This window comes from Vicugna pacos, chromosome 3, assembly GCF_048564905.1.
Source record: "Vicugna pacos chromosome 3, VicPac4, whole genome shotgun sequence".
NCBI classification, from domain to species: domain Eukaryota; kingdom Metazoa; phylum Chordata; class Mammalia; order Artiodactyla; family Camelidae; genus Vicugna; species Vicugna pacos.
The window spans coordinates 77,391,335-77,417,181 of NC_132989.1; the positions used below are offsets into that span (position 1 = coordinate 77,391,335).

The 25,847-nt window shown below is 33.2% G+C and overlaps 1 protein-coding gene and 1 pseudogene across 1 annotated transcript in view; both read left to right on the forward strand.

The window, feature by feature from the left end:
- Window positions 1-25,847, forward strand: part of ADAMTS6 (ADAM metallopeptidase with thrombospondin type 1 motif 6) — a 254,223-nt gene that overhangs the window by 173,849 nt on the left and 54,527 nt on the right. Inside the window, exons 14-17 of the mRNA XM_015245058.3 lie at window positions 13,988-14,090; window positions 20,321-20,454; window positions 21,979-22,102; window positions 22,603-22,683. Coding sequence (XP_015100544.1) covers window positions 13,988-14,090; window positions 20,321-20,454; window positions 21,979-22,102; window positions 22,603-22,683 — 442 coding nt within the window. The remainder of the gene's footprint in view (window positions 1-13,987; window positions 14,091-20,320; window positions 20,455-21,978; window positions 22,103-22,602; window positions 22,684-25,847) is intronic.
- LOC116278346 (ribulose-phosphate 3-epimerase-like) lies at window positions 213-4,958 on the forward strand (annotated as a pseudogene).

Genomic DNA, 25,847 nt, shown 5'->3' on the forward strand with positions numbered 1-25,847 from the left:
TTGAGGATACTGGTGAGAATGATTGAAGTGCTGAGCCATGTGCTATGCACTAGGGAATGATAGTAGAGTCTAAAGAGGGCTAACGGGGAGAAAATTAAGGATCTGATTTTGAAAAGTCCACAAAAATTAAAGAACCAGTGTTGTAGGAAAAACAGGGTATGAGAGACAGCAGTTGAGGGGATCAGAGAATGGAATGTAGTTGAATTTTAGATATGAGAAGTGAGGCCATTCTCGATGAGGACAAATCTGAAGTGTGGCCATGGCAGTGCTTGCCTAACCTCGAGTGGAGGTGAGGGGGTTCCGGGAACATTGAGGCTAGGGAGTTTGGGGAGTCTTCCATGTGGAGGCTGAATTCATTCAGCATGTTATTAGGACTTGAAGTGTACAGTGAGACTGTTAAGAAGCAGGTATCAAGCTCTTTAACAAATGAGGGGAAGTGACCATCATGAGGTTAGCAGGAAGCAGTGATGAAGCCAGATAGTGATTTGGATAGATAATGTGAATCTCAGAAAAATAGAAGTTTGTGCAAGGGTAGAAGAATTGAATACCTACTGTATGTTAGACTGTGTTAGGTAGGAATGAGAAAGCCAAACCCACCTCTCAGTTCCTATCCATTTCCATTGTTACATAATTGTAGGGATGGGCACACATTTTGGCCCTAATAACACAGGTGGTATGTAATATGAATAATATGTGACAGGTAACAGAAAAAGAAAAAACCATGCCAGCCATTTCAGGCTAGTCACGTTTTACCCATGATCTGTGCTTTAGATGCTCAGGTTGTAGAGCTTGCTATTGGTGGGTTGCATTTCTGTTACTATCTTTGTCTTCTGTTTCAGCTTTTAGCAAATGTTAAGGGGGTATATTTAACATATCTATATCATGGATATACAAATAATTATGTTTTTTCATTAATCTTGACTCTACTAGTTTAGAATTTGAGGCAATTCAGTTACCACACTGAAATTTCTTTTCATGCTATCCAAGTTAATAAAGCTGTCTAAGCATTAGCTGTGTAACCTGGAGCCTTTTAAAATGTAATGTAATACATGAGAATTTAAACTTTCAAAACACATAATCTAGCCCAATGCTGTCCAAGAGAACTTTCCTCACTGATGGAGATATTCTGCATGTGCACTGTCCAGCCTGATGACCAACAGCCAAATTAACTATTAACCACTTGAAATGTGTCTAGTGCAACTGAAGAACAGAATTTTTAAGTTTAGTTCATTTAAATTTGAACAGCCACGTGTGACTATTGACAACCATATTGGGCAGCACAAAGCTAGTCTAGCAATGCAGTAGAAAAATAATTATAAAGAAGATTGTAAATATTATATATAAAATCCTTGAAACAAGTCAGTATTAATACTGATTTTAGAAACAAACGTGAGACTTCTATTTTTGGTAATGACATTATTCTGAATTTTAAGTTGCTGAATAAGATTTCACACGTTAAAATCAGCCAAGAGCTAACAGGTAGTGTGGGAAATGCCCTAAGGTCGTACTCTTTGAAGGTAAACTCAAAATATAAGTGGAGCATCAGAGCAAGTAAGGCACTTTTACCCTGACAATATTCAGAGGAAGAGAAGAGATAAAGATATCTCCTTAAAGACAGAGATAAAAATCTAGTGTCTCTTTTTAAGTATAAGGAAAGGTGTTTTTTTGTTTTTGTTTTTCCAGAGGTCCTCCCCTGCTACCTCAGCAGACTTCGTTCATGTTTTGTTGGCCAGAAAACCACATACCCACCCTTAACTCAGTCATAGGCAAAAGGAATGGTGTTACCATAATTGGTTTAGACTAATCCAGATATGCCCCCTAAAATGGGGTTAGAGTCACCTTCCCTGAGAGGTAGATTCCTGAGCAAAAATCAGAATTCTGTTGGCAAGAACGTAGGGAGTAATAGATATTGAGTATGCTACAGATGTCTGCATCAGCGCTCTTTTACTTTCCATCTTTGCTAATGGAAGCAGCAACAGAAGGAGTAGTAGCTGCTGCTAACATTTATGGAGCACTTACTACATACCAGACCTACTGTTTTAACCATATTTTCTTTCCATACTGAGAGTTCTCCTCAGTTGTGAGTTGGCTTGCTAAGATATTTTTAATCTCTGTATGTTCAATATAAATCTAGAAAAAACAATGCTAATTTAAGGTTTTGAGATAATCTGTTCTATAACAACCTTGTTTCTGCAACACAGATTAGTTAATAAGTGATTGAGCGATTTTGTGCCACATTTGTGCCACTGAGTAATATAGCAGTTGAAGTCAAACTGAATTTTGACTTTATACAGTTGAACAGGAGACAAAAATTGTACATGATGACCATTCACCCCACATTCTTCTTTTGGTTCAGTTTAGCCTCATGCTCTGTCATTTCTATGTATGTGTTATTGTGTGTTTCTGCCTGTTCTTTGCACATTGGCCTTTTGTCTCTGTAAGTCAGCAGTCTCAGCCCTTTCTCATTAACTTATTTCACTTTTTTTCTTTAAAGATAAAGTGTTATGTTTACTTCAATATTTCTTCGTTAGGAATTTGCCATGTATTTTTTAAATTGTGCTGTTATTTTATTAGAATTATCACTGTTTGTGTTAGTTTTCTGTCTTTGAGTTGTCTGCCTCTAACACTGTTTTTCCTGTGTGCCAATTATTTTTAGTGTGCAATTTTTGCAGAAAGAGGTTTTTCAGCAATGTATGTATCATATTAGAGCAGAAATGCCTATACTGTAGTTTTAAAATCTGTTCTAAAAGTTTCTATTACATAGACTACATTATGGGACAGATAATTTAATTATAAATCACGAAGGGTGAATTGATTAGAGTTAAGACTGACTAATCCAAATGCAAGCAGCATTTTAGTATTTTCCAGTTAGCATATAATGGGTGTTACTATAGGAGCATTATAAGGTTATTGTGTTTGTATCCTTTAAGTTAACCTTGGTCCTCTTTTCTAAATGTATAATGGTTTAAATGTTCTTTTTCACTATAATGACTATATGTCTATTATGTACAAGCTAATTTAAGGGATTCAAAAGAGTATTATTTGTCTTTTATCATGTCAGCCTCCTGCCATAGTGCATGTTTTACTTAATTTAATCCTATGCACATCATATTTAGTGACCCTTTAAATAAGAACTTAGAGAAACCTTTCCAATTAGTTAGAATCACTTTGACAGTCGAGAACTAGAAAAAAAGTCATAAGCATTTTTGGCTTGGTCATTTATGATTCAAGAGCTTTTCTTGACACTTAAGTAGGAGTAATACAAAGGATAAATTCAAATGATCCTGGAAGAACTTTTAATGTCATGAATCTCTGAGGCTTGCTCTCTGCTTTCTAACTTAAGCTCAAAATGCACATTACAGTAACAAATAGAAAATAGAAAACCTAGGAGATATCAGGCGGATTCACATATATTTAATAGGTCCTACTTGCATTCCTTTTAAAATCTTATGACTCATTTCACCCATCCTATCAGTTTGCCATATACTATAGCAGCCTTGACCCTCTCTTTTCTGTGATTAACCAGCTGGTACTATGGATTATTGCATAGTTGTCTTGCTTTTACATACAATAATACTCATTATTAGTTGTAACTCTCTTATTAGAGTTGAAGTAGCTTCATTAAAATAACAACAGAAAAATAGAATAAATCAGAAAATCAGAGGAAAAGGAAAATGATATAAAGCTGGGATTAGTACCTAAAAAATGTACCTCAAGTTCCTTTCACTTACTAAAGGTGGGCCACAAATTTTGCTTTGAGTTTCCTAGTAACCTAAGTAAAGAGGCGAACACTATCAGTTCTAAGATTCATAATGTCTGGTAGCCATGACAAAAGGAGATATGTCCACAATGTAACACTTCATTATTCTGAAGCTTTGATACTCCTCCTTTGTGGATCTCTACACTTGTGAATCAGATTGAAACATATAAGGTTGACAGTATTCTTCTTGCTGAGGTTTGAGGAGGAATTGGACCTAGAACCAATGTAGACCAATCTTAAAAAGTGGCAAGCACTAAAACAAGATAGCCACACTGTCTCCCTAATGCTGGTGTAATTCCCACCACGGACATTTGAAGGGTATAGGAGTGGTGCTCCATTAACTCCTTGTCCCACTTTCCCCAGTTTCAGAGAAAGAGATCTACAAGAATAGAAGAGACAACTTATAAAGAGAGAATCTCAAATCTTTAAGATTTTCAAATAAATCAGAAAATAGCCAGCTGTAAAATTGGCCTGACCACTCTCAGCAGCAACATAATCACCTCAAGGCCAGATAATCACACGCTAGACCCTGAGGCTGATTATCTGTATCAGGATGTATTGGATGTGCAGTTTGTTCAATACATCACCATTGGTCACCCTTAGAAGCCTTCAAAAGCATCTAAACAAGGACTCCTTCTTTGACATCCATATGATGGTCTCCAGGACAGAATAGCAAGTAAAGATAATAGCTGTGGCAGGAACAAATGAATGTGCTTTTCACTTTGAAGTTGCTGAGAAATTGGGAGCACCTATTAAAGACAGGATAATTGGATGAAGTTTGGTCTCACCATTAAACCAGGAACTTCAATAGAATATTTGGGATCATAAACTAATCTAATAGATACCATCTTGTGGAACTTGTGTTTGGAGAGCAGAATTTCATGCAGGTCATGAGGCCTGGGGTTCGTTGGTTGAGGACACAATTCCCCATTCTGGACATAAAAATAAATAATTGATAAGGTCCTGACAGTTTTTATAAATGTGAAAAGTTAGGAGCTAACATGATTATCAGGTAGTGTCATTATGAGACATAAAAACCCCAGATCTGTGCCCAAATCTTCTAAAATGTGTTTGCTCAAGAGCTGCTCAAAAATACTTTATTATGTATATGGAATCTCCTTTTAACTGGCATAAAAGAATTTTGACTATTAACAAGCATTTTGGCTTTCCTGAGCAATTTTTCACTGCAGTGACTTAAAATTATCATGCAAAATGTTCTAAGAGGGTAAAAATTGTACATAGTGTAAGTATTTTAAGTAGCTGAATATGTAGGTCAGTGTTGTGAGTACTTTACTTGAAACTTGATTTTTTTTTAATAGCACAGGGAACTATATTCAATATCTTGTAGTAACCTATAGTAAAAAAGAATTATGAAAACGAATATATCTGTGTGCACAGTTTTTCCTGGAAAGATAAAAAGCATCAATAAGTTTAACATAGGCTCACACAGGCACCTCTCGTCTGTGTGGCTGCTGCTATCTATGGCAGTGTACCCTGATAAACTCCTTTTCTATTCTCAAAAAAAAAGAGGTTTAATATAGACTGAGAAGGTTGATTCTAAACCCTCTAATTACTGAACCATCTATATGTCTTCGGGTAGGAAAAAACATACACATTAATGGGATAATTGGAGATCACATTGATAAATGAAGGAAAATACGTGACTTTTTTTTTCTTTTAGACAATGTACGGTAAGTTTTCATGAAAAAATATTTTATTCTTTAATAAATATCCAGCAAAGTGGCTGAAACAAATGAAAACTTGATTTTTGTAAAGAGTAAAAATATGGCCATATTAAGGTTATAAACCAAATTTTATATCTAAAGCTAAGGAAGTATTAACTACCATGAAAAGGAATTTTCTACATTTCTAAAAAGACTGTCTGGGTGTTGCTTAGCTGTTTTCCAAAACCAAGAAAATCCTTGTGTTTTTCCTATTCCACATTATTTGCGATTTGTGTGTCTGCTTGACAATGTGACTAGGATAGAACTTCTGGTGAAAAGCCTAAGATCCACTTTGGCTGGGATGAAATCACATTATTCTTACATCTTAAACATCTCGTTTCCTCCTTTATTTTATTCATCAAGACTATAAAAAATTGTGGAGACAAAGGGTTTTCCAGGTCATCTATAGTCTATTCTAAAATTTAAGCATAGACTGGGTAGTACCTGGGTATTTTTTCAGTCAGCTTTGCTAGAGGGGCATGCTATTCTGCAGTCTTTTTCTTCTTCAGTCCATTGCTTAAGGTCATTAAACAGTGTTATTGCCTTGATTGTGGTACACAGGAAAAGTATAGTCTATATTTGCGGTAGGATTGTACTGAAAAAAGTATAGACTTTGGATTTATATTGACTTAAATTTAATCCTGACTATAGTAGGATTGGTGTTAGCTGACTTTGGCAAGACACCTGGCTGCACTAAACTTCAGCTAACTCCTATATAAGTAGAGTATAATTATATCAAACTAGGAGGTTTATTTAAGAATTAAAAGAAGTAACACATTAAAACATCCACTGCCCCTCCTAGTACTGAATCTATACTCAGTACAGTGTAGCTATCATTGTATCCATTGATGTTTTATAGATTACAAAGTACCTGTATATATAACCTCATTAAATCTTCAAATCACTTTTATAAAAGGGAAGGGCAAGTTTTTTTTCAAGTATTTTAAAGCGAGAAACTGAAGTTCAGCAATAGGCCAGTACCATGGAGGGCACTCAGTAAGGCATGGGATTTCTGAGTAGCACTCTAGTCCTCATATAACAGATGGAGCCTTTGGGAGGTGGGTGTTGCACAGTAACCTTCTCTGAAAGAGATTGGTCACCTGGGACATTGTCTTACTTGTGGTCTAACCTTACCCTGCAGCAGAAACAGATAACTGAAAAAATTATGAAACTTACAGACTTTGCCCCCAGGGTAAGGTGTGGGATAAGTGATGACAAGGTACAAAGGGGATCCATTAGCTAACAATGTTACAACTGTGCCCCAAGTTATAATTAGAAAACAAATATGTATCAACTGTGTTATTCTTGTAAATATACTTTAATATTAATTTATAAAATATATTTTCATATACATTATAAATGTATATATGTACATGTATAATGGCAAAAGATAACAGGAGCAGTGCCATTATCTTTAGATTAGTATGAATTTTATAGTGTACATCTTGTTTTGAGGAAAAAAGACTAACTTTTAAGCACCTGATAGAGCTTGCTTATTTATTTTGTTTTTTAAAGAGACATTTAAAAAATCACAAAGTAAAAGTTTGTTTCTTAACACTTTTATAGGCTATGGGGAAAGGGTCCTCCTATGGATAGATGGCATTTTCATTAAATTTAGACTAACAAGGCATATAGAAATAGCTTTAATTTTGAAAACTTGCATAGAAGATTATGGTATCAGACATGACAGCTAGATTCAAGTTTGTTTAGACAATGTAGGTTTATCAAGCTTTTGTTTTCTTTTTCTTTAAAAGTAGATGTACAGTGAAACTACCCCCCCCCAAAAGCAGAAAGTATTTGAGGGAGAAAAGATGAAAGATTTGCTTCAAAACTGTGAGATGATTCACAACATGCACTGAACCTTGGAAATGCCCTTGTGAATTACTTCAAAGGGATGATAAGAAAGTACCTGATAATTAGGAAATCAGGAATTTTGTTTGCAACTTGTAAGAGAGAGTCTGGAAGCATGGCCTCTGTTAGCCTGTGTGGTATCTTTATGCAATTTTTAAAAAGACACCTGTCTGGGTGAACAAAAAGAAATAAGTCCCTTCTTCACAGCCCCATGTCAAGTGCATGACTTGCTAAGCATAGCAAGGTTTGGAGTCCAACCTCCACTTGTGTTCCCTCAACTAACAGGGTATATCTGGCTAAGAATATGTTGCTATCCTGGAGAGGAAGAACATTAAATTTGGGGAGTGTAGAAGGTTGGTCTAATGTAACAGTGAAGAAGGAAAAGTCCATTGGGCATGGAAGTAAAAAAAGAAGAAGCAGAAGGTTGGAAAAAGAAAGAAAAGGAGTAGAAAAATAAAATGCCAGTTTTGCTCATTTTGCTGTTTCCCCCAAGCCCAGAGAAATCCTGGTATCTTCCCAGCCTGCCCATCTTTTCTAGGAGAAAGAGAGGAAAGGAAAAGGGGAAAAGAGTTTTCATTCTCCACCTGCTTCTCATTCTTTATTACCCATAAGACATAGTACAGTATTTGGAGAATTTTCCTCATTTGCAAAACATTTTGAGATATGTTTCTCTTAACGATAAGGGCATATTTTGCAAATGAAAGAAAGAAGGCACAAAGCGATTCCAGCACTTTCCAAGGTCACCCTATTCTTTCAGACAAAACCAGGATTACAGCTCTGGTAATAGAAATGCCACTGCACAGTTTATCAGCGGAAACTGGGATTTCTTTCTATAGCAGTTTTTATGCCCCAATAAATTATTCTTTTTTATTTTAGATTTATCCACCAATAACAAGCATTGAGTTTAGTCAAGAGGAGATTCTTTAAAGCTATCAGTATAATTGAAAGCATAAGGTAGCTTATAGAATGTGCTAACTTACACAAATCTCTGAAAAAAAAGTGGTGATAAAGGTGCCAATATTAATTTTTTTTCTATCTTTGAAAATACTAAGATCAAAAGATGCTGAGACATGTAGTATTGCTCTCTGGATTTATGTGGGGCCCTGCTGGTTGCTTTTTAGAAGGAGAGGATGTTTGATTAGTTTAACACTAGGAGGCTGAAAACCTGTCAGGCTTTACATAAAAGTTTTGTTGCTTATGCCTACTGCTTTCTGTTAGGATTTCTGCATAGTGTCAGCATTTATTTTACTTAAGTAATTTAAAAAGCATTACTCCTTAAATTCTCCACTACTCTTAAACAAAACAGAAATATATTTCATGTAATTTTTCCTTAAGAAATTCCTGTTTTCTTTGATCTCTCTCATTCTTTGGAACTAGAATATACAACTCCTACTGAATTTATTTCTAATCAACACAGATTCAGAGCATTCACTGAAGGAAATATTGAAATCAGAAGCATAAAGCCCTCACTGACATATTCTAGAAACAGGCATGGGATTGAGTCCCCAAGTCTACTATAATTTACACTTTAGAAGACCTTCCATCCTCCATGCCACTCACTCCTGCCTCAGGGCTTTTGCATTTAATATTTCCTGGAACACTCTTTTCAAAGTTATGTACAGAAGTCACTCCCTCAGTTTCTTTTAACTCTTTGCCCAAGTACCACTTTATTGGAGAGAATTTCCCTTACCCTACCGTTTAAGACAACTCTCCCGACCCCCACCACCTTACTGTCAATTCCATACCTGCTCTATTTTTCTTCCTTCTCATTTTCAACTAGAGTGATCTCCGTGGAAGTAGGGACCTAATCTATTTTGTTTATTGCATTACCTCCAGAGCCTAGATCATATGTGATATAATAAACATTTTATATTTATTTGCTGAATGTAAGAAAGACATTTAAAGCCAGTTCTTGGTGCCTGGTTTTAAGGGGACTAATGTCAAGTTATTATGTTCCCATAGGAAAGCCATCAATGCCTACTGCCTTTCAGTTAGAGATTAGATTTGTTTGGTGTGGGTCCAGAAGGGGCAAGACCACTGGGTTATGATTTGCGCTGAAAGTGACTAAGTTCTGGTGACTAAGTTCTTGTCGCAGAAAGAATTCAGAGATGGGACATGGAGGTTAAGAAAGTAAAGTGGGGATTTATTATTTATTAAGGGATGGATCGTATACTCTCGAGGGGAGAGTGGGCAGGCTCAGGTGAGCAGCTGCCCTGAGTCTCTTTGGCAAGTTGGTTACCTACAGTGTGAAAATGAATGGGCCGAATATTCAATGGGAAGGGAAAGGTATGAGATTATATTCCCTGATTTCCACCCCAACTCCATCTTTCCAGAGGGAGGAGGGATTTTTGTCCTTATTTAGTCTGAATCAGAAGTGTCATGGCATCAGTGCATGATGGGTACTTCTAATCTACAAGGCTGATTTTATTGTAATAAGGGCATAATGAGCAAAAGGTTACGTTTGGAAATTGCCTTTTCCCACCTTTCTTTGTTGGCTTCCAGGCCACTTGTCAGTCCAAAACGTATGACCACTTATCATCCCAGAGGTTCCTGCTTTTCTCTCTCTGCTGAGGGACTCCTGTTGTTTATATAGTATATGGTTTCCTGGATTTGGCCTGTGCCCCTCCTTTTTGCCCAATTCCTGCCATTTGGCTTGTGTCCCCCTTTCTCTGCTCACATCTAGCTATCTGCCTGCTCTAACAAAAGTGAGAAAGAACCTGATAATAATTTCAGCTGTCTGAAAAGTGACCTGTCTTTCTATAGATGTTTATACAGATTGTGTGACCACTTTAGAGAGAATTAAAGAAAAAATATAAGCATCTTGTGCAAATTATATTCTGACATCAGTTCTTAGAAGTATATTATTCTGTACTGACTCAAAAATTAGCAATCGAGCTTGATTCTTCTACAAAATGCTGCCAGACAGTTGTATCTATAACACCCTAAAATCAAGGGGTGGCAAATCGCACCTCCTGGGTCAAATTTGGCCCATCGTCTCTTTTTGTAAATACGACTTTAGTGGAACACAGCCCTGAATGTTCATTTGCATATTGTCTGTGGCTTCTTTCACACTATAACGGACAGTTGAGTAGTTGTAACAGAGACTGTATGGTATCCAGTCTGAAATATTTACTATGAGGCCCTTTACAGAATAAGTTTGCCAACCTCTGCTCTTAACCAGTAAATTGTAAAACATAACAAGGAAATGTATCTCTATTCTCTAGTCTCCCAAGTACTACTATTACTTGTACTACCATTTTGTCGATCCTCCTCCTTCTTCTCCATCATCATCATCAACTGTTGTTACCTGAAAAGATCCAACCATGATAATATAAGCCATTCTGAACATTTAAATAGAGGGGATTTAAAGCAAAGAATTGATTACATGGATAATGGAAGAGGCTGACAAGTCCGTAGATTAGCATCAGCAGAGAGATGCCACCACTCCTATGAGAAAAATGTAGGAAGGGAGTACTTTTATTTAAGCCTAGAGAATCTGGAAGCATAGGATTGAAAGTGGGTAGAAGTGGCTGTTGTCCGAAGTTGGAGCCACAAAAATATTCTGCTTCTACCTAAGATGCTGCCTGCGATAGAGAGGAAATGAGAGAAATACCCTGGCTTCTCCCACTAGTGCCTTTTATTGCCTGAACTCAACCTGAAGTCAACTGACGTAGAAACCTAGGAAATGGTCCCAGCAGTGTTGTTTCCCTGAAGTAAAAAGCAGAACAAGAGAGGGGTGAGGATTTAGTCTAAGGGTGTCTAGACCAAAGACCACACAGCTGCTAATAGTTATTAAGTGCTGCCATGTACCAGGTACAGAGCTAAACAGTTTATACAAATCCTCACCTACAGGGTAAAACTAGTGTTATCCCTAGTTCATAGATGAAACTTGGAAAATTAAGTACATTGCTCAAGGCTGTGAATTAAATAAATAACTAAATTAGAATTGAATCAAGGTGTGTCTTACTCCAAAATTCTTACTTTTAGCCCCTCTTATTTTGTAAATCAGAAAATAGTAGCTTGGAGCAGATAAGAAACTTGCAGCTGGTAATGGCAGGGCTAGGTCTAGAATGCAATTTGCTCTTACTAGGTTTTTGTACATTTTAACAAAGCTAAAAACCTATGCTGTTATTGTAGCATTTAAAGAGTCCAGAGGTGGCTCCCCCTCAGATGAAAGAAGTGTCTTGACCCTGAAACTACTACTAAGCAGCCTTTCTGTATCCAGTTTACTCAGCTGTAAAATGGGATTATTAATTATAATTACCTCTTAAGAGTGTTGAGAGTTAATAGATCTAGAGCCCTCTGAACAGTGTGCTGTGGAATAGGTACTTACTAAATGCTTAGAAAATGGTAAGTAGGTTTTGTTATTGTTAATATTTTTACTATGCTAACCCTGGGAGTGGTTATCACAGGAAAAGAATAGATCAGAAATTTTATGAAGTGTTATCTAAGTATTCCATTAAACAGTATAATATCTTCCTGTTGGACCTTTTACATCCCTTGTATTTTGAAGACAGTCAAGAATAGGACTTTTGTTTGTTTTTAAGTGAGTGGTTCTCAAGATGCCTTAGTTTATTAATTCAGGGCTTTTTTTATTTACCAGTTATTATCTTATCTATGAAATGTTATCTCTTATACTTCCATACAGTTTCTTTCTTTTAGCCAGGATGGCCTTTATCCAGCTACCCCCAAAATATGACCTTTTCCTTCCTGTCTCCATGGCTTTACTTGGCTTCATTCTTAATAGTTTTTCCCCTTTAAAGTCATTTTTATTTCTTAATCAGCTCAATTCCTATAATGCTTTATAATAGTGTAAAGAATATTATGATACTTTTATTATAATTCTTATAATACTCTCAAGATTTTTTTCTCAACAAATACTTCCTTAACTAATCACATGACACATTGATCATTTACCTATATACAGCACCTAGAGACAACCTGTAACATGCTGTCATAAACTTTATTGCCTGAAATAGAGCTATAATTTTTCTATTTTTATCTTGTTTCACCAAATAGATCAAAAGCCATGCTTGGGTGAACTTTTAGGTGGTTGGTGCTTTACAAATACGTAGGTATTATGAGAAAACTTGTAGCTAGAGTTCAGATTACTTGCATTTTTTTAAAATTGATAATATTTTCTTAAAAACTAGTCTTGCTACATGGCAAAGCCACTGACCACCTTGGTCCTTGTGTGAGATTCCCTGAAAATGACTTGTAAAGGAAAGCATATACTTTCATCGAGATGTACTGTGTAGCCTACGATAAATAGTTGTTTTCATTTTTTTAAAGGCAAGAAAGAAGGATAATTTGGCAAGAAGAATCTTTAGGTTTAGCATTGCAATGTCATATTTTAATGTGCAGAAAATATTTTAAAATGCAGGGTTCATAACAAAATGCTGACCTGCTGCCACTATTTTAAGAATCTGAGACTTCGGACTTGATATGATAGAAATTTGAACCGCAGTATAAAAGAAGTAGTGATGACTATACAGATATTTGCACATTGTGGTCTATTATTTTGCACATGCTTCAAGGGACCGTTTGCAATGTACTGACCTCAGGAAACTGTACAAAGTAAATGTAGAGATCCAAGGGAGGGCAGTAAAATGTCTTCAGAATGATCTCTGACAATGTCTGTAACATACTTGTCATTTATTCACAATTGAGTATTTTATCTAAAGACTTGTTCCATTCTGTCATATTTAAGAGGACTGTTTCCCCATGAGTGTTTCAAAAGCACTAAAAGATAAGTCAAATTAGGTCATATTGCTCAAACACTATGAGAAGTTACACTTTTAATTCTTTGTAAACTTAAAGATTGAATTTTGGATGACCCTGTGGTATTTGGAATCTAGGCCTAACTAGATTGGCAGAATTTTCTTCTTTAAAAAATTTAGGTAGAAGAAGCATTCCAAACTTTTAAAAACAAATAATCCTCTCTTCACCCTCTCCACATCCTTCTCTCCTCTGCCACTCGATTCACGTACATATTTTGAAATTTTGGTATTTTATTTCCTGTGATGTCAAGATTAAATGTAAATCTTAGTAAGTCCAAATTTCTTGAATTTTAAGGTGTTTAGACTTGAGGCCTAGCATTTTGCCCAGTTCATTCCACATCTTAAAATATGTTTTTTGTCAGGGCTAGACAGTAAACAGCTATGGTAGTTTGGATCCAAACCACAATTAACAGTGCTGAATGTCATGTAACAAACCTGCCTCTTGATTTCTTAAAATAAAGAATTGGGAGTAGCTGTGGCAACTGGACCTCAAATACTGTTACCGAAAAGGATTTTGTGTTTTGGTTTCTTCACTAAGTTTTTATGTATGTTTATAAGGAGATACCTGATGGATTGATTGCAAAGTGGACTATGACATGCATCTGAGTGTAAATTTATATGGAAACTGTCTAACATTTAACTTTGTTTAAATTACTTCAGTTATTTCTTCTGTGGCTAAGATTACAACTCAGACACGTCAGTCTGAATACTGGTTATAAAACAGTAAAGCAAATGCCAGAAAGATAGCCAGAGAGCAAGGAAGGGAGTGAGCTAATGTGATGGAGTTCAGGCACTTTTAACTTTAGGGACATTGTTCCTTGGTTTTGGTATTTTTCAACAATCACACCATTTATGATTTTATTTTATTTTAGCCATGTCCTTTGGGGGCCCGAGATTTTCGAGAGAAACAGTGTGCAGACTTTGACAATATGCCTTTCCGTGGAAAGTATTATAACTGGAAACCCTATACTGGAGGTAATGTATAATCTGGCAGAGCATTCATCATACTTGAGAGCTTTGCAAATATAAAAGAATATGTAAATACATACAAACACACACATACATTCATATATATACTTGTAAAAATTAGTGTTTGCAAATCAAAGTAGGAAAGGACTTATAGTACTATAAAGGTCTCATGTTTTAGTTTCCCTATAATTAGTGCAAGTGATCAGAAATCATTTATTAAAACCTAATTCTATTTTACAAGGAATATATGTCTTAGAAAAGATACAAATTCAAATAATATTTCTGAGTTCTTGAGACTTCCTTGGGGTCATATGGACATTATACTATAATAATAATTTATAATCATTGACTATTTGGAATTATCATCCAAAAAAACAAAATATAACGATGTAAATCAATTCAAAAGAGGCCAGGAAAATCTGTTATTTCTTGGTCAAAGGCCAAGAATCTTTCCATAGATGATTATTGTTTTTTTAGGGAAACATTTTTTGCTCTTTAATTTGGCCAAGTATCAAACACTAACTGCTCAGGAAGCACAAGTAGTTTTCTTATGCTCCCAAAATACAAACTAAATCTTGTTAAAATTTTCTCTTGCAAAAATAGAATGTACTGTTTAAAAACTTGCTGTTTGGTTTTCCAACACAGCCAATAATGAAACAATTTTTCAGTAATAACTGTATACCCACCACTAAGATTCTATCATTAATATTTTAACATACTTTCTTCATTACATGTTTGCCCATCTCTCTATCCATTCATTAATTCATTCTGTTTTTTACGTGTATAAACTGTAGTCATCAGTATACTTTCCTCTAAATACTTCAGTGTGTATAACATTAACCACAGTTTGATATTTATTTACCTTTTTGTTTTGAGGGAAGTTTATGTACAATGAAATGCACAAATCTTAACTGTACTTTCCCTGACTTTTGATAAATACATCCACCTATAAAACCTTATTGAAATACAGATCATTATTATCATTACCTCCAAAATTCTCATAGTCCTCATAGTTCTTCCCAGTCAGTGGCTGCCTCTACCTACTTCTTCCAAGAGGCAATCAGTTCTGATTTTTCTTTCTTGACATGTGTTCCAGAATTTCATATAAATGAAATTATGCCATATTTACTCTTTTGTGCAAAATTTCTTTAAGCGTAATGTTTTTGAGATCCTTCCAGGTCATTGCACATGTAATTAGTTCATTCCTTTTTATTGCTGAGCAGTATTCCATTGTACTAATCAGTTTGTTTTTCCATTCTGCTTTTGATGGAAACCTGGGTTGTTCCTAGTTTTCATCTGTTATGAATAAGCTGGTTTGAACATTTGTGTGTAAATCTTTTTGTGGGCATATGTTTTCATTTCTCTTGGGTAAATACTTAGGAGTGGAATTGCTGGGCAATAGGGTAGCTGTGAGTTTAGTTTTAAAAGAATCTGCCAGATGTTTTTCCAAAGTGATTTTACCGGAAATATACACAAAATGTTATGATAACTCACAGAGAAAAAAAAATGTGACAATGAGTGTGTATATGTCCATGAATGACTGAAAAATTGTGCTGAACACTGGAATCTGACACAACATTGTAAAATGATTATAAATCAATAAAAAATGTTAAAAAAAAAAGTGATTTTACCAGTCACACTCCCACCAACAATGTACGAGAATTCTGCTTGCTCCACATCCTTGCCAACATTCAATGTTTTCAGTCTACTGGTGGGTGTATAACGTTGTCTCAGTGCAGTCTCAATTTGCATTTTCTGATATTGATTATGTTGAGCACATTTTCATGTGCATATTGAGCATTTATATATCTTTTCATGTAAAGTGTTTGTTCAAATCCTTTGCCTATTTTTAAATTGGCTAATTATCTTTTTATTCTCAATTCGTTCATTTATCAGTTTCCACAAATATTTTCTCATAATCTGTGGCTTTCTTATAACTTTTTTAGTGGTGTTTGGATGAATATAAACTCTCAATTTTGATGAATTCTAATTTTTCAATTTTTTAATATTTTGTGATCATTGTGTTCTGTCTCCTCTCTTAAAAATCTTTTGCCGATTATAAATCAATAAAAAATGTTTAAAAAAATCTTTTGCCTACCTTAATTCAAGAAGGTATTTTATGTTTTCTTCTAAAAGCCTTATGGTTTTGGTCTTTATATTTAGATCTACAATCTAAAACTAATTTGAGGGTATGGTATATATTTGTAGTGTATTTGTGGACTCTATTTTTTTCATTGATCTATTTATCAATCCTATGCTAATTTTTAGGTTGATTTTAACTATATAGTTTTGGACATAGGTAATGTAAGCTCCCCCTACACTTTTGATCTCTTTTTTTTTGAGATTTATTTGAATATTCTAAGTGTTTTGCATTTCCACATAAATTTTAGAATCAAGTGTTAATTTTTATGGAAAAACATCCTGGGCTTATGACTGCTGTCATGTTGAATCTATACTTCAATTCAGAAAGAACTAATATACTAATAATATTGAATTTTCCAATTTATGAACATGGTATATCTCTCCATATTTTTCTTAATTTCTCTCAGCTGTGCTTTGTAGTTTTAGATGAAGCTCTTGAAAAAATTTTTTAAACACTTTTATTGTGGTATTGAAAATCTTTTGTTCCATCTATTTCTAGCAATTTATGGCTTTGACACTATTATAATACACGTTTAAAATTTTTCATTTTCAATTATTTGCTCTAATATATAAAAATAAAATTGATTTTTGCATATTAACTTTGTATTCTATAACCTTTCTAAATTCCCTATGAGTTCTAATAGTTGTTTTGTAGATCGTTAAGAATTTTCTTGCTAAATAGTCATGTTATCTGGAAACAGATTATTTATTTCAATCTTTATGCCTTTTATTTTATTATCTTGCCTTAATTCCCTGCCTTGGCCTTTCAGTACAGTTTGTGCATGTGTTGACTGTATGTGTTTTTCTTCTTTATTCTATTACTATAGTGACATAGTTGATAGTTTTATAATGTGAAACCAACATTTTATACCTGGGATAAACCCCATGTGGTGATGATTTATTATCTTTTTATGTGTTATTGGATTTAGTTGCTAATATTTGATTAAGGATGTTTGCATCAATCTTCATAAGGAATACTGATTTGTAAATTTTTTTCTTGTTATATTTTTGACAAATTGTGGAATCAGGGTTATTCTGGTTTCCAGAAATAGAATTTTTATTTATTTTGAAAGAGTTTGTAGGACTGATACTATTTCTTCCTTAGGATATATTTTAATAGTAAAACCACCTAGGCTTGGTGTTTTCTTTGTGAAAATAACTTTTTATTATAAATTCAACTTCTTTAATAGATAGAGAGCTATTCAGAATTTTTTTATACTTACATCAGTTTCTAAATCTGCGTCTTCAAGAAATTTATGTTACTTCTATGTTGTACAATTTATTGGCATGAAAACTGATTATAACATTCTCTTATTATTCTATTTAATAACTGTAGGATCTGTAGTGATGTATACTCTTTAAATTCTGATATTGATAACATGTATTTTCTCTTTTTCTTGATCAATTTTGCTTGAAGTTTATCAATTTTATTATTCTTTTCAAAGAATCAACGTTTGGCTTTAGTACTTTTCTCTAATTTTTGTTCTTATTATTGGGGGTTTGTTTTGCTATTCTGCATTCCTAAAATTTTATGTATTCTTATTTCCTTTAGTTCAAAACATTTACTTACTTCTGTTACAATTACTTCTTTGACTCATAGGTTATTTAGAACTATGTTATTTTTATTTCCCAGTAGTTGACATTTTCTAGATTTTTCTGTTATTAATGTATAATTTAATTCTTTTATGATCACAGCATACTCTGTATGATTTAAATTGTTTTAATTAATTGAGATTTGGTTTATGGTATAGCTAATTGTCTATGTTGTATACTTGAAAAGGATGTGTTTTCTCCAATTATTGGATATAGTGTTCTGTATAATAATGAGGTCAACCTGACTGATAGTATCATTCAGCTGTTTTAAATTCTTTCGGATTTTTTTCTGCTCTGATTTTTCTGTCAATTCTACAGACAAATGTTAAAATCGTCAACTATTATATGACTTTACTTTTTTTTTGTGTGTAAGTTTTTGCATCATGTATTTTGAATTACTTTTAAAGGGTGCATATACATTTGGGATTGTTTTGTCTTACTGTAGGAGGAGAAGTAAATTTCTGAAATAATTAACATATTTAATAATTAGCATCTAGATAATTGTATACTTAGTAAATTAACCCTGGGTTTATAATAAGCATTAACTGAAGGTAATCAGTAATGTGACTTCCCTTTTAGGGAGGCATCTTAAATCCCTTCTGGAAATAATAGTGGTACCTCTTCTGAAAACTTATTGTAGCAGAGGAAGCTGAACATATCTTCAGCTGTAAAAAAAAAAAAAGAGAATAGATTTATTTCTATTATTATCACATAGAGTGGGCTAAGGAATACAACCATAGCATTTATATGTCCTGCCTATCAAATACCATCTTACAAAATTAATGCTAAAATTGAATAAGTAAAAGACTCATGTTCTCTTTTTAAAGCTTGATACATAAAAAGTTACATTAAATTTCAAAACATTACAATAAAAAATGGGGAAAGAACTATACTGTGTAGCAATGAAAAAAAATCCCAGTAAGGTCTGTGGAGATTTAGAGCAATTTTATTCATGAGAATCTTATAAAAATAAATATAATACCTTGATTATCAGTTCAGGAAGAAATTATTTTATTTATTATTTGTTATTTCTGTGCTCAGTAGAGCAAAATTTATCGTTAATGTAAGCCTAATAGTAACGTTATAAGTTATATAGATGTTCTATAGCCTGTAGACATTGAAAATGGAAGAAAACATGGACTTCAGCCAAAAGTTGTAAACTGACGGTTTAGGAACCATTTTTACTTATATACATGTTTTAGCCTCCACATTTGAAAACTTTAAATGAGTTGCCAAGAAGAGTTTATATTTTTAAAATCTATGTTTTTAATCTTCTGAAAAAACAGGCTGTCTGACAACAGTCAACTGTAACAGGAATCTCCTTTAATGGACTATTCTTTCTCTAATTTATCATTGTCTCCACCACTCAGTTGATTTCCCTTTTACTTCACCCTACAGAAACCTAGTTTCCACCTTTACTAAGACCTAGACATGTCATTTCATCTTGCTGCATAATTTTCCTCATTAGAGGTGGTCTTTATTTCAGAGAAGTTTTATCAGCATCATTAGAGTAAGGACAAAGTGTTCTTCATGAAACTTCATGAAATTAAGGTTCACAGAAAGTATTTTTAAGTCATAATTTCAATCAGTAATTATATATTTATAAATAGCTTTATATGTGCTGTTTTGAATAAAATAAATCTATGTTTATTGCTACTTTTCCAATATACTAAGAAGTTATGATACAAACTCTGCTTGATTTTTTTAAATTGCTACCATTTATGCCTATTTTTCACATCAGCCTTAAAAATACAAATTTCAATGACAAAATGAAAATGCTCAAGTTATTATATGCATTTATTCACAATATAAAATTAGATGTTTTAGTTATTTGAGTTTATTTTTTAAGTTTTTATTAAATTATTTCAGCTAAAAAAGTAACACTATGTAATATTTATCTTTATTAATCTCATAAGAATTATTCAAATTTAAAGCTATAATTAATTTTGACTTTGATTTGCTAATCTTATAAGAATTTATCTCCATGATAAAGCCATGTTCATGGAATATGAGATGTTTAAAGCAAGTACAAGTTTAGTTTTGTTTTACAACTAGCATATCTGCTTGAAGTAGCAGTTTTCGTATCATCTTCAGTAACAAGTGACAATTTGCAGAAATTCCTATTTGTCATACAAGGTCATTCTCAAGGCCTTCTTAAACTGTATTTCCTTAGTTTTTTTTTTTTAATAGCTTTTATTTCATTCATTTTTTCAACATTTAGTTACCTCCACTGTGATGCCTTTTGTCTAAAATACATTGAAAATATATATGGGAAATACCTGAAAATTTCAAACCTTAAGATTACTCATTGGGTCCTCCTTCCATTTGCATAAGCGATGAAAATAAGCATGAAACTTAAGCAAAGGAGGAGAGAAACCTACACAACTAGGTTTATAATCAGGGAATGATGTCTGCATCAATTGTAGATTTGCCATGGATAATGCTGAATCACTGTTCCTTAGAACCACTCCATTTATTCCTCTATTACTGTATTTGTCCAGGTGGGGTAAAACCTTGTGCACTAAACTGCTTGGCTGAAGGTTACAATTTCTACACTGAACGTGCCCCTGCGGTGATTGATGGGACTCAGTGCAATGCGGATTCACTGGATATCTGTATCAATGGAGAATGCAAGGTTTCTCAGATTATGAATTTCATTTCTTTATGTTGGGGTTTTTGAGACTTTCGTCTTTTTTCTCAGATGGTAGCTCCTAATTAATACTATGCTTATTTTTAATAAAGAGAGCTACATTTTAGAGTAATTTAATTTTTAATAAAGAAATATACATAGTTAAAGATAGAATTATCCATTCATATTCAAGCACCATGTAAATGTGATTTATTGTGGTGTTTTAGTTATGTTTATAGTGATTGCTAGAGCTATGAAAATATTTTGGACTTTAATTTCTATTATTCTTCCGTTCTGTTTACAAACAACATGCTAGAAGACAGAGATTCAACTCTTACTTCATATGGCTGCCATATGTTCTTAATGAAAGATTATTTGATATATTTCATAGCAAAATTTTTCCTAGAAGTGTGAAACAACTATGCTTCTCCCACTTTGTCTTCTTTTGAAGCATTTATAATGCTTTTCATTATAGAGTTAGTCTTTACCTTACCAAAGTGTTTACTTCAGAGAATTAGCCAGACCGGTTGGGAATTGCAGGAGCAAATCCATGCTGTTTTTCTAGACCTGTGTATGAATCTTTTCATAAGAAAAGCCACAAAAATGAAGATTACCTTAACTTTTTGCCTTGCTTGTTTTTGTCTTACCTTAAAAAGAAGCACAATATTAAGTGCCAGAAACTGAGAAAGATGAGATAAAAACACTATTTTACTTAGTCTCATAATTTCTTGAAAGTTTCTATCCTTCTGGTTAACTTGCTTCCAAATATATCCAATGATCCTGTGTGTGTTTGTGTTATTTCTGGGACAGTATTAAACTTTTTTCAGATAACAAAGATCCAGGTACATGTTGAATTCAGCCATTACTTGCCTAGTATCAATGGCTAAAGGTCAAATTACATATGTAAGTGCCAAAGTATGTACTTAAAGTATATAAAAATCCACATTTCTATGGTTAAATTTAAAATTGAAAGGTAGAATTTCAGCCTCTAATGTTGCGTGTTTACATCTCCTTTTTGTTTATGGTAATTTTCTTCAGCTAATGGAAATAGGTATTTAGTTTTAGAGATACATCCAAGTATGAATTTCGCATCTAATCCTTGACACTAACACTAACAGTTGGATATCCAGTAGAGCCAGTGGTCTAGAAAGGGCAAACCATAATGCCCAGTCAAGACTCTTGTCCTTACAACCCTCAGTAGGCTCATACACCATTTTCCTTAGTTCTTGCATTTCTTGATTGAGGGCATAAGTAAGAGCCCACGTACAATATCTATAAATGAAGAAGAAATCTAGGTTAGAAATATAGGCATGCATAAGTTCCTGGGGAATCAGAATTTTTTTTTCTTTAAACTAATGAGTTGAGAAATGTTAACTAAATGAAAGTGTGAATGTAAAAGTGGAAAGAAGAAAGTATTTCCTGTTTTGATTTCCTGTACTGGAAAAACAAATAAACAAATTATGTACTTGGTTAATTATGGGTTCAAGAGTTCCTCTTTTTGTCACACTGAATATTACTCTCTCTTTTCAGCATGTAGGTTGTGATAATATTTTGGGATCCGATGCTAGGGAAGATAGATGTCGAGTCTGTGGAGGGGATGGAAGCACATGTGATGCCATTGAAGGATTCTTCAATGATTCGTTGCCCAGAGGAGGTGAGTGTATAGAAAGAACTCTTCCTCAAACTGCTGGTATACTTGGAATAGCCAAAACACTTGATTTCTCCTCTTATTTAAAAAATTTCTTTCTCTTGGCAGACAATGTTTTTTCCCCAAATTTCGTTCAGTCCTTTAAATATTAAACGCGGCTTCCTGTAAGATATTTTAAGGAAGTCCTATTCCCTTCCTACTTGATTTCATTTAGCCACGTTTCTTTAAGATGAGAATTCCCACAGAGCATTGATGTGGAAGCCAATATTATACATGTTGAGACTTTAATGATCTCTTGAGATAGTTTTAGAGAAAAAGACAAATATTGTAGAAATATTCTTGAACCCAGAGGCAAACTTGCTTATTATCATAGTTTATAAATTGTAAAGTCAAGGATAGTGTGGAAAAATAAGGAAACTTATTAACAACTGAATAGTTTACTAAATGCTCATTTTCTGACAAAAGCTCCAGAGGCTGCTTATCACTGGCTCTCTTTTGTGTTCCAGGCTACATGGAAGTGGTGCAGATACCAAGAGGCTCTGTTCACATTGAAGTCAGGGAAGTTGCCATGTCAAAGAACTATATTGGTAAGCAGCATATTTTGCTAGATTTTAAAAACTAATGAGGAAAGGAGCACAGTATCATGAAGGAAGACATATACTACCTTGAGGTAAAACACTTTTCAGGCTAAAAAGAAGGAAGTTCTATTTGAAAGAACTAAACAAAAATATTAGTAGTTTATAGCTTACTCTTCACTGGGTTGGTTATTTGATTTTTTAAAATCAATTTTATTGATGTATATATATATATTGTATGTATATATTTGATTTTTTTAAATCAATTTTATTGATGTATATATATTATTGTATGTATATTGATGTATATATATATATTATATATAAATATATAATTTATATATAATAAAATATATCCATTATGAGTGTACAGTTCAAACTGTATTTACAGTTCTTTATCTCTATATATCCATATAAATACCACAACCAAGATGTAGAACATTTCTGAGTCTAAAACATACTCTAAATACCCTTTGCCATCAGATACCCTGAGCTTTAGCCTCAGAAAACATTGCTCTTTCTTCTGACATTATATTATTATTTTCTGACATTGTTATTTTACTTTAAATTATTCTGGAATTTCACATAAATGGAATCATACAGTACATACTCTTACATCTGGCTTTTTTTTTTTTTGGTTCAGCATAATGTTTTTGATATTCATTTGTACTGTTGAGTATATCTGAAATTCATTGCTTTTGACTGCCGAATTGTATTCCATTGTGTGGATATACTGTAGTTTCTCCATTCACTTGTTGATAGAGATTTGGATCATTTCCAGCCTCCATTATTATGAATAAATCTTCTATGAATGTTCATAGACAAGCTTTGTGTGGACATGTATTTTTATTTCTCCTAAATAAAAAGCCTAGGAGTGAAATCAGTGGGTCATATGATAAGTACATATTTAACTGTATAAGAAATTAACTGTTTTGCAAAGTGATTTTATCATTTATATCCCACCAGTTATGTGGGTTCAGTTGCTCTACATCCTTGTCAATATTTAGTATTGTCAGTCTTCTTAATTTTACCCATATATATATTTTTTTATCAAGTATCTAAACAAATATTTTTGCCTTTTTATTTTTTTCTTTCTATCAAGTTTTAAGGGTTCTTTATGTATTCTAGATATGTCTTTGTTCAAATATATGTTTTATGAATATTTTCTTCTAGTCTGTGATTTGATTTGTTTATTCCTGTTCTTAATGATTTCTTTTAATTTTGATGAGATCTAATTTATTAACTTTTTATGGTTTGTGTTTTCATGTCCTACCTTAGAAATTTTACCTACCCCAATGTTGCAAAGATTGTCCTCAGTGTTCCTTAGAAAAATTGTGGGTTTAGCTTTTACATTTAGATATGTGACCCATTTTGAACTTTTCTGTCAGATATACATTAAAAGTTGATTATTTTAATTATTTTCATGTGGATATTCAATAACTATAGCACCGTTTGTTCAAAAGACTATTATTTCTCCCATTAAATTACCTTGACATTTTTGTTAGAGATCAATTGCACATGAACATATGGATCTATTTCTCTTCCCTCCCATTGATCCTTATGGCTATTCTTAAACCAAACCACACTGTATTATAGAGATTTCCACTAGGTCTTGAAAACAGGAAGCCTTAGGTCCTCAAATTTGTTCTTCTTTCTCAAAATTATTTTTGCTTTTCTAGGTCCCTTACATTTCTATTTACATTTTAGAATCAACTTGTCAATTTCTACAAAAAGATTATATGGAATCTATAGATCAATTTGGGGAGAATTGACATCTTAAACATATTATCTTCTAGTATGTAAAAAGATTTACCTATAGATTTATGTAAGTCTTTACATGTGTTCACTAATGCTTATTTTTCCATGTACAGTTCTTGCACATACATATTTTAAAAGATCTATCACTAAATATGTCATTCTCTTTGATATTATTGTAAGTAATATTGATATTTTAATTTCATTTTCAAATTATCAGTTGTTGTACAGCAACACAATTTATTTTTGTATTAGCCTCATGTCCTGTGACCTGGTTATGTCACTTATTAGTTCTAATACTTGTTTTGTAGATTTCTTTGGATTTTCAACATAGATTATCATGTCATACTTGAACAAAGGCAGTTTTACTTCCATCTTTCCAATATTTATGTCTTTTATTTCTTTTTCTTGTCTTAAAATAGTAGTCAGGATTTTCAGTACAATGTTGAATAGAAATGAGGAGACTGGACATCCTTTCGTTGTTACCAATCTTAACGGGAAAATACTGTTTTTTTATCATCAAATATGTTAGCTAGAAGATTTATATAGATGCCCTTTATTAGGTTCAGGAAGTTCCCTTCTTTTTCTAGTTCTGGGAGTTTTCTTCATGAATGGATTTTGAGGTTTATTGTGTGATCATGTGTTATTTTTCTCTTCTTTTCCCTGTTAATATAGTAAATGCATTGATTGGTTTTCAGATGTTATATCAATCTAGCATTCTTGGGATTAAAAATCACTTTGTCATAAATGTATTATCCTTCTTATATATTGCTGCAATTGGTTTACTAATATTCTATTAAGAATATTTGCATCTATGTTCATGAGGGACATTGCTCTATAGAGTTTTCTTGTAATATCTTTGTTAGTTTTTATATCAGGATAAACCTGGCCTCATAAAATGCATTGGGAAGTATTCCTTTCTCCTCTGTTTTCTGAAAGAGTCTGGGTAAAATTGGTATTATTTCTTAATGTTTGATAGAATTCTACTGTGAATCCATTGGAGCTGGAGTTTTCTTTATGAGAAGTTTTTAATGAAAAATTAAATTTCTGTAATAGCTATAAACTTGTAGAATTTATTGGCATAATGTGCATAATATTCCTTTACTATCCTTTTAATGTCTGTAGGCTCTGTAGTGATGGCTCTTCTTTCATTCCTCACATTGGTGATTTGTGTCTTCTTTTTCTTGATTATTATAGTGAGGGGTTTGTTAATTTTATTGATCTTTTCAAAGAACAGGCTTTTGGTTCAAAAGGCTTTTTTCTGTAATTTTTCTGTTTTTCATTACATTGATTTCCTCTCATCTCTTTATTATTTCCTTTTTTGCTCTTCACTTTGTGTTATTTTTCTAGCTTCTCAAGATAGAAACTTAGATTATTGATTTTTAAAATCATTTCTACTCTAAAATAAGCATTTTACACCA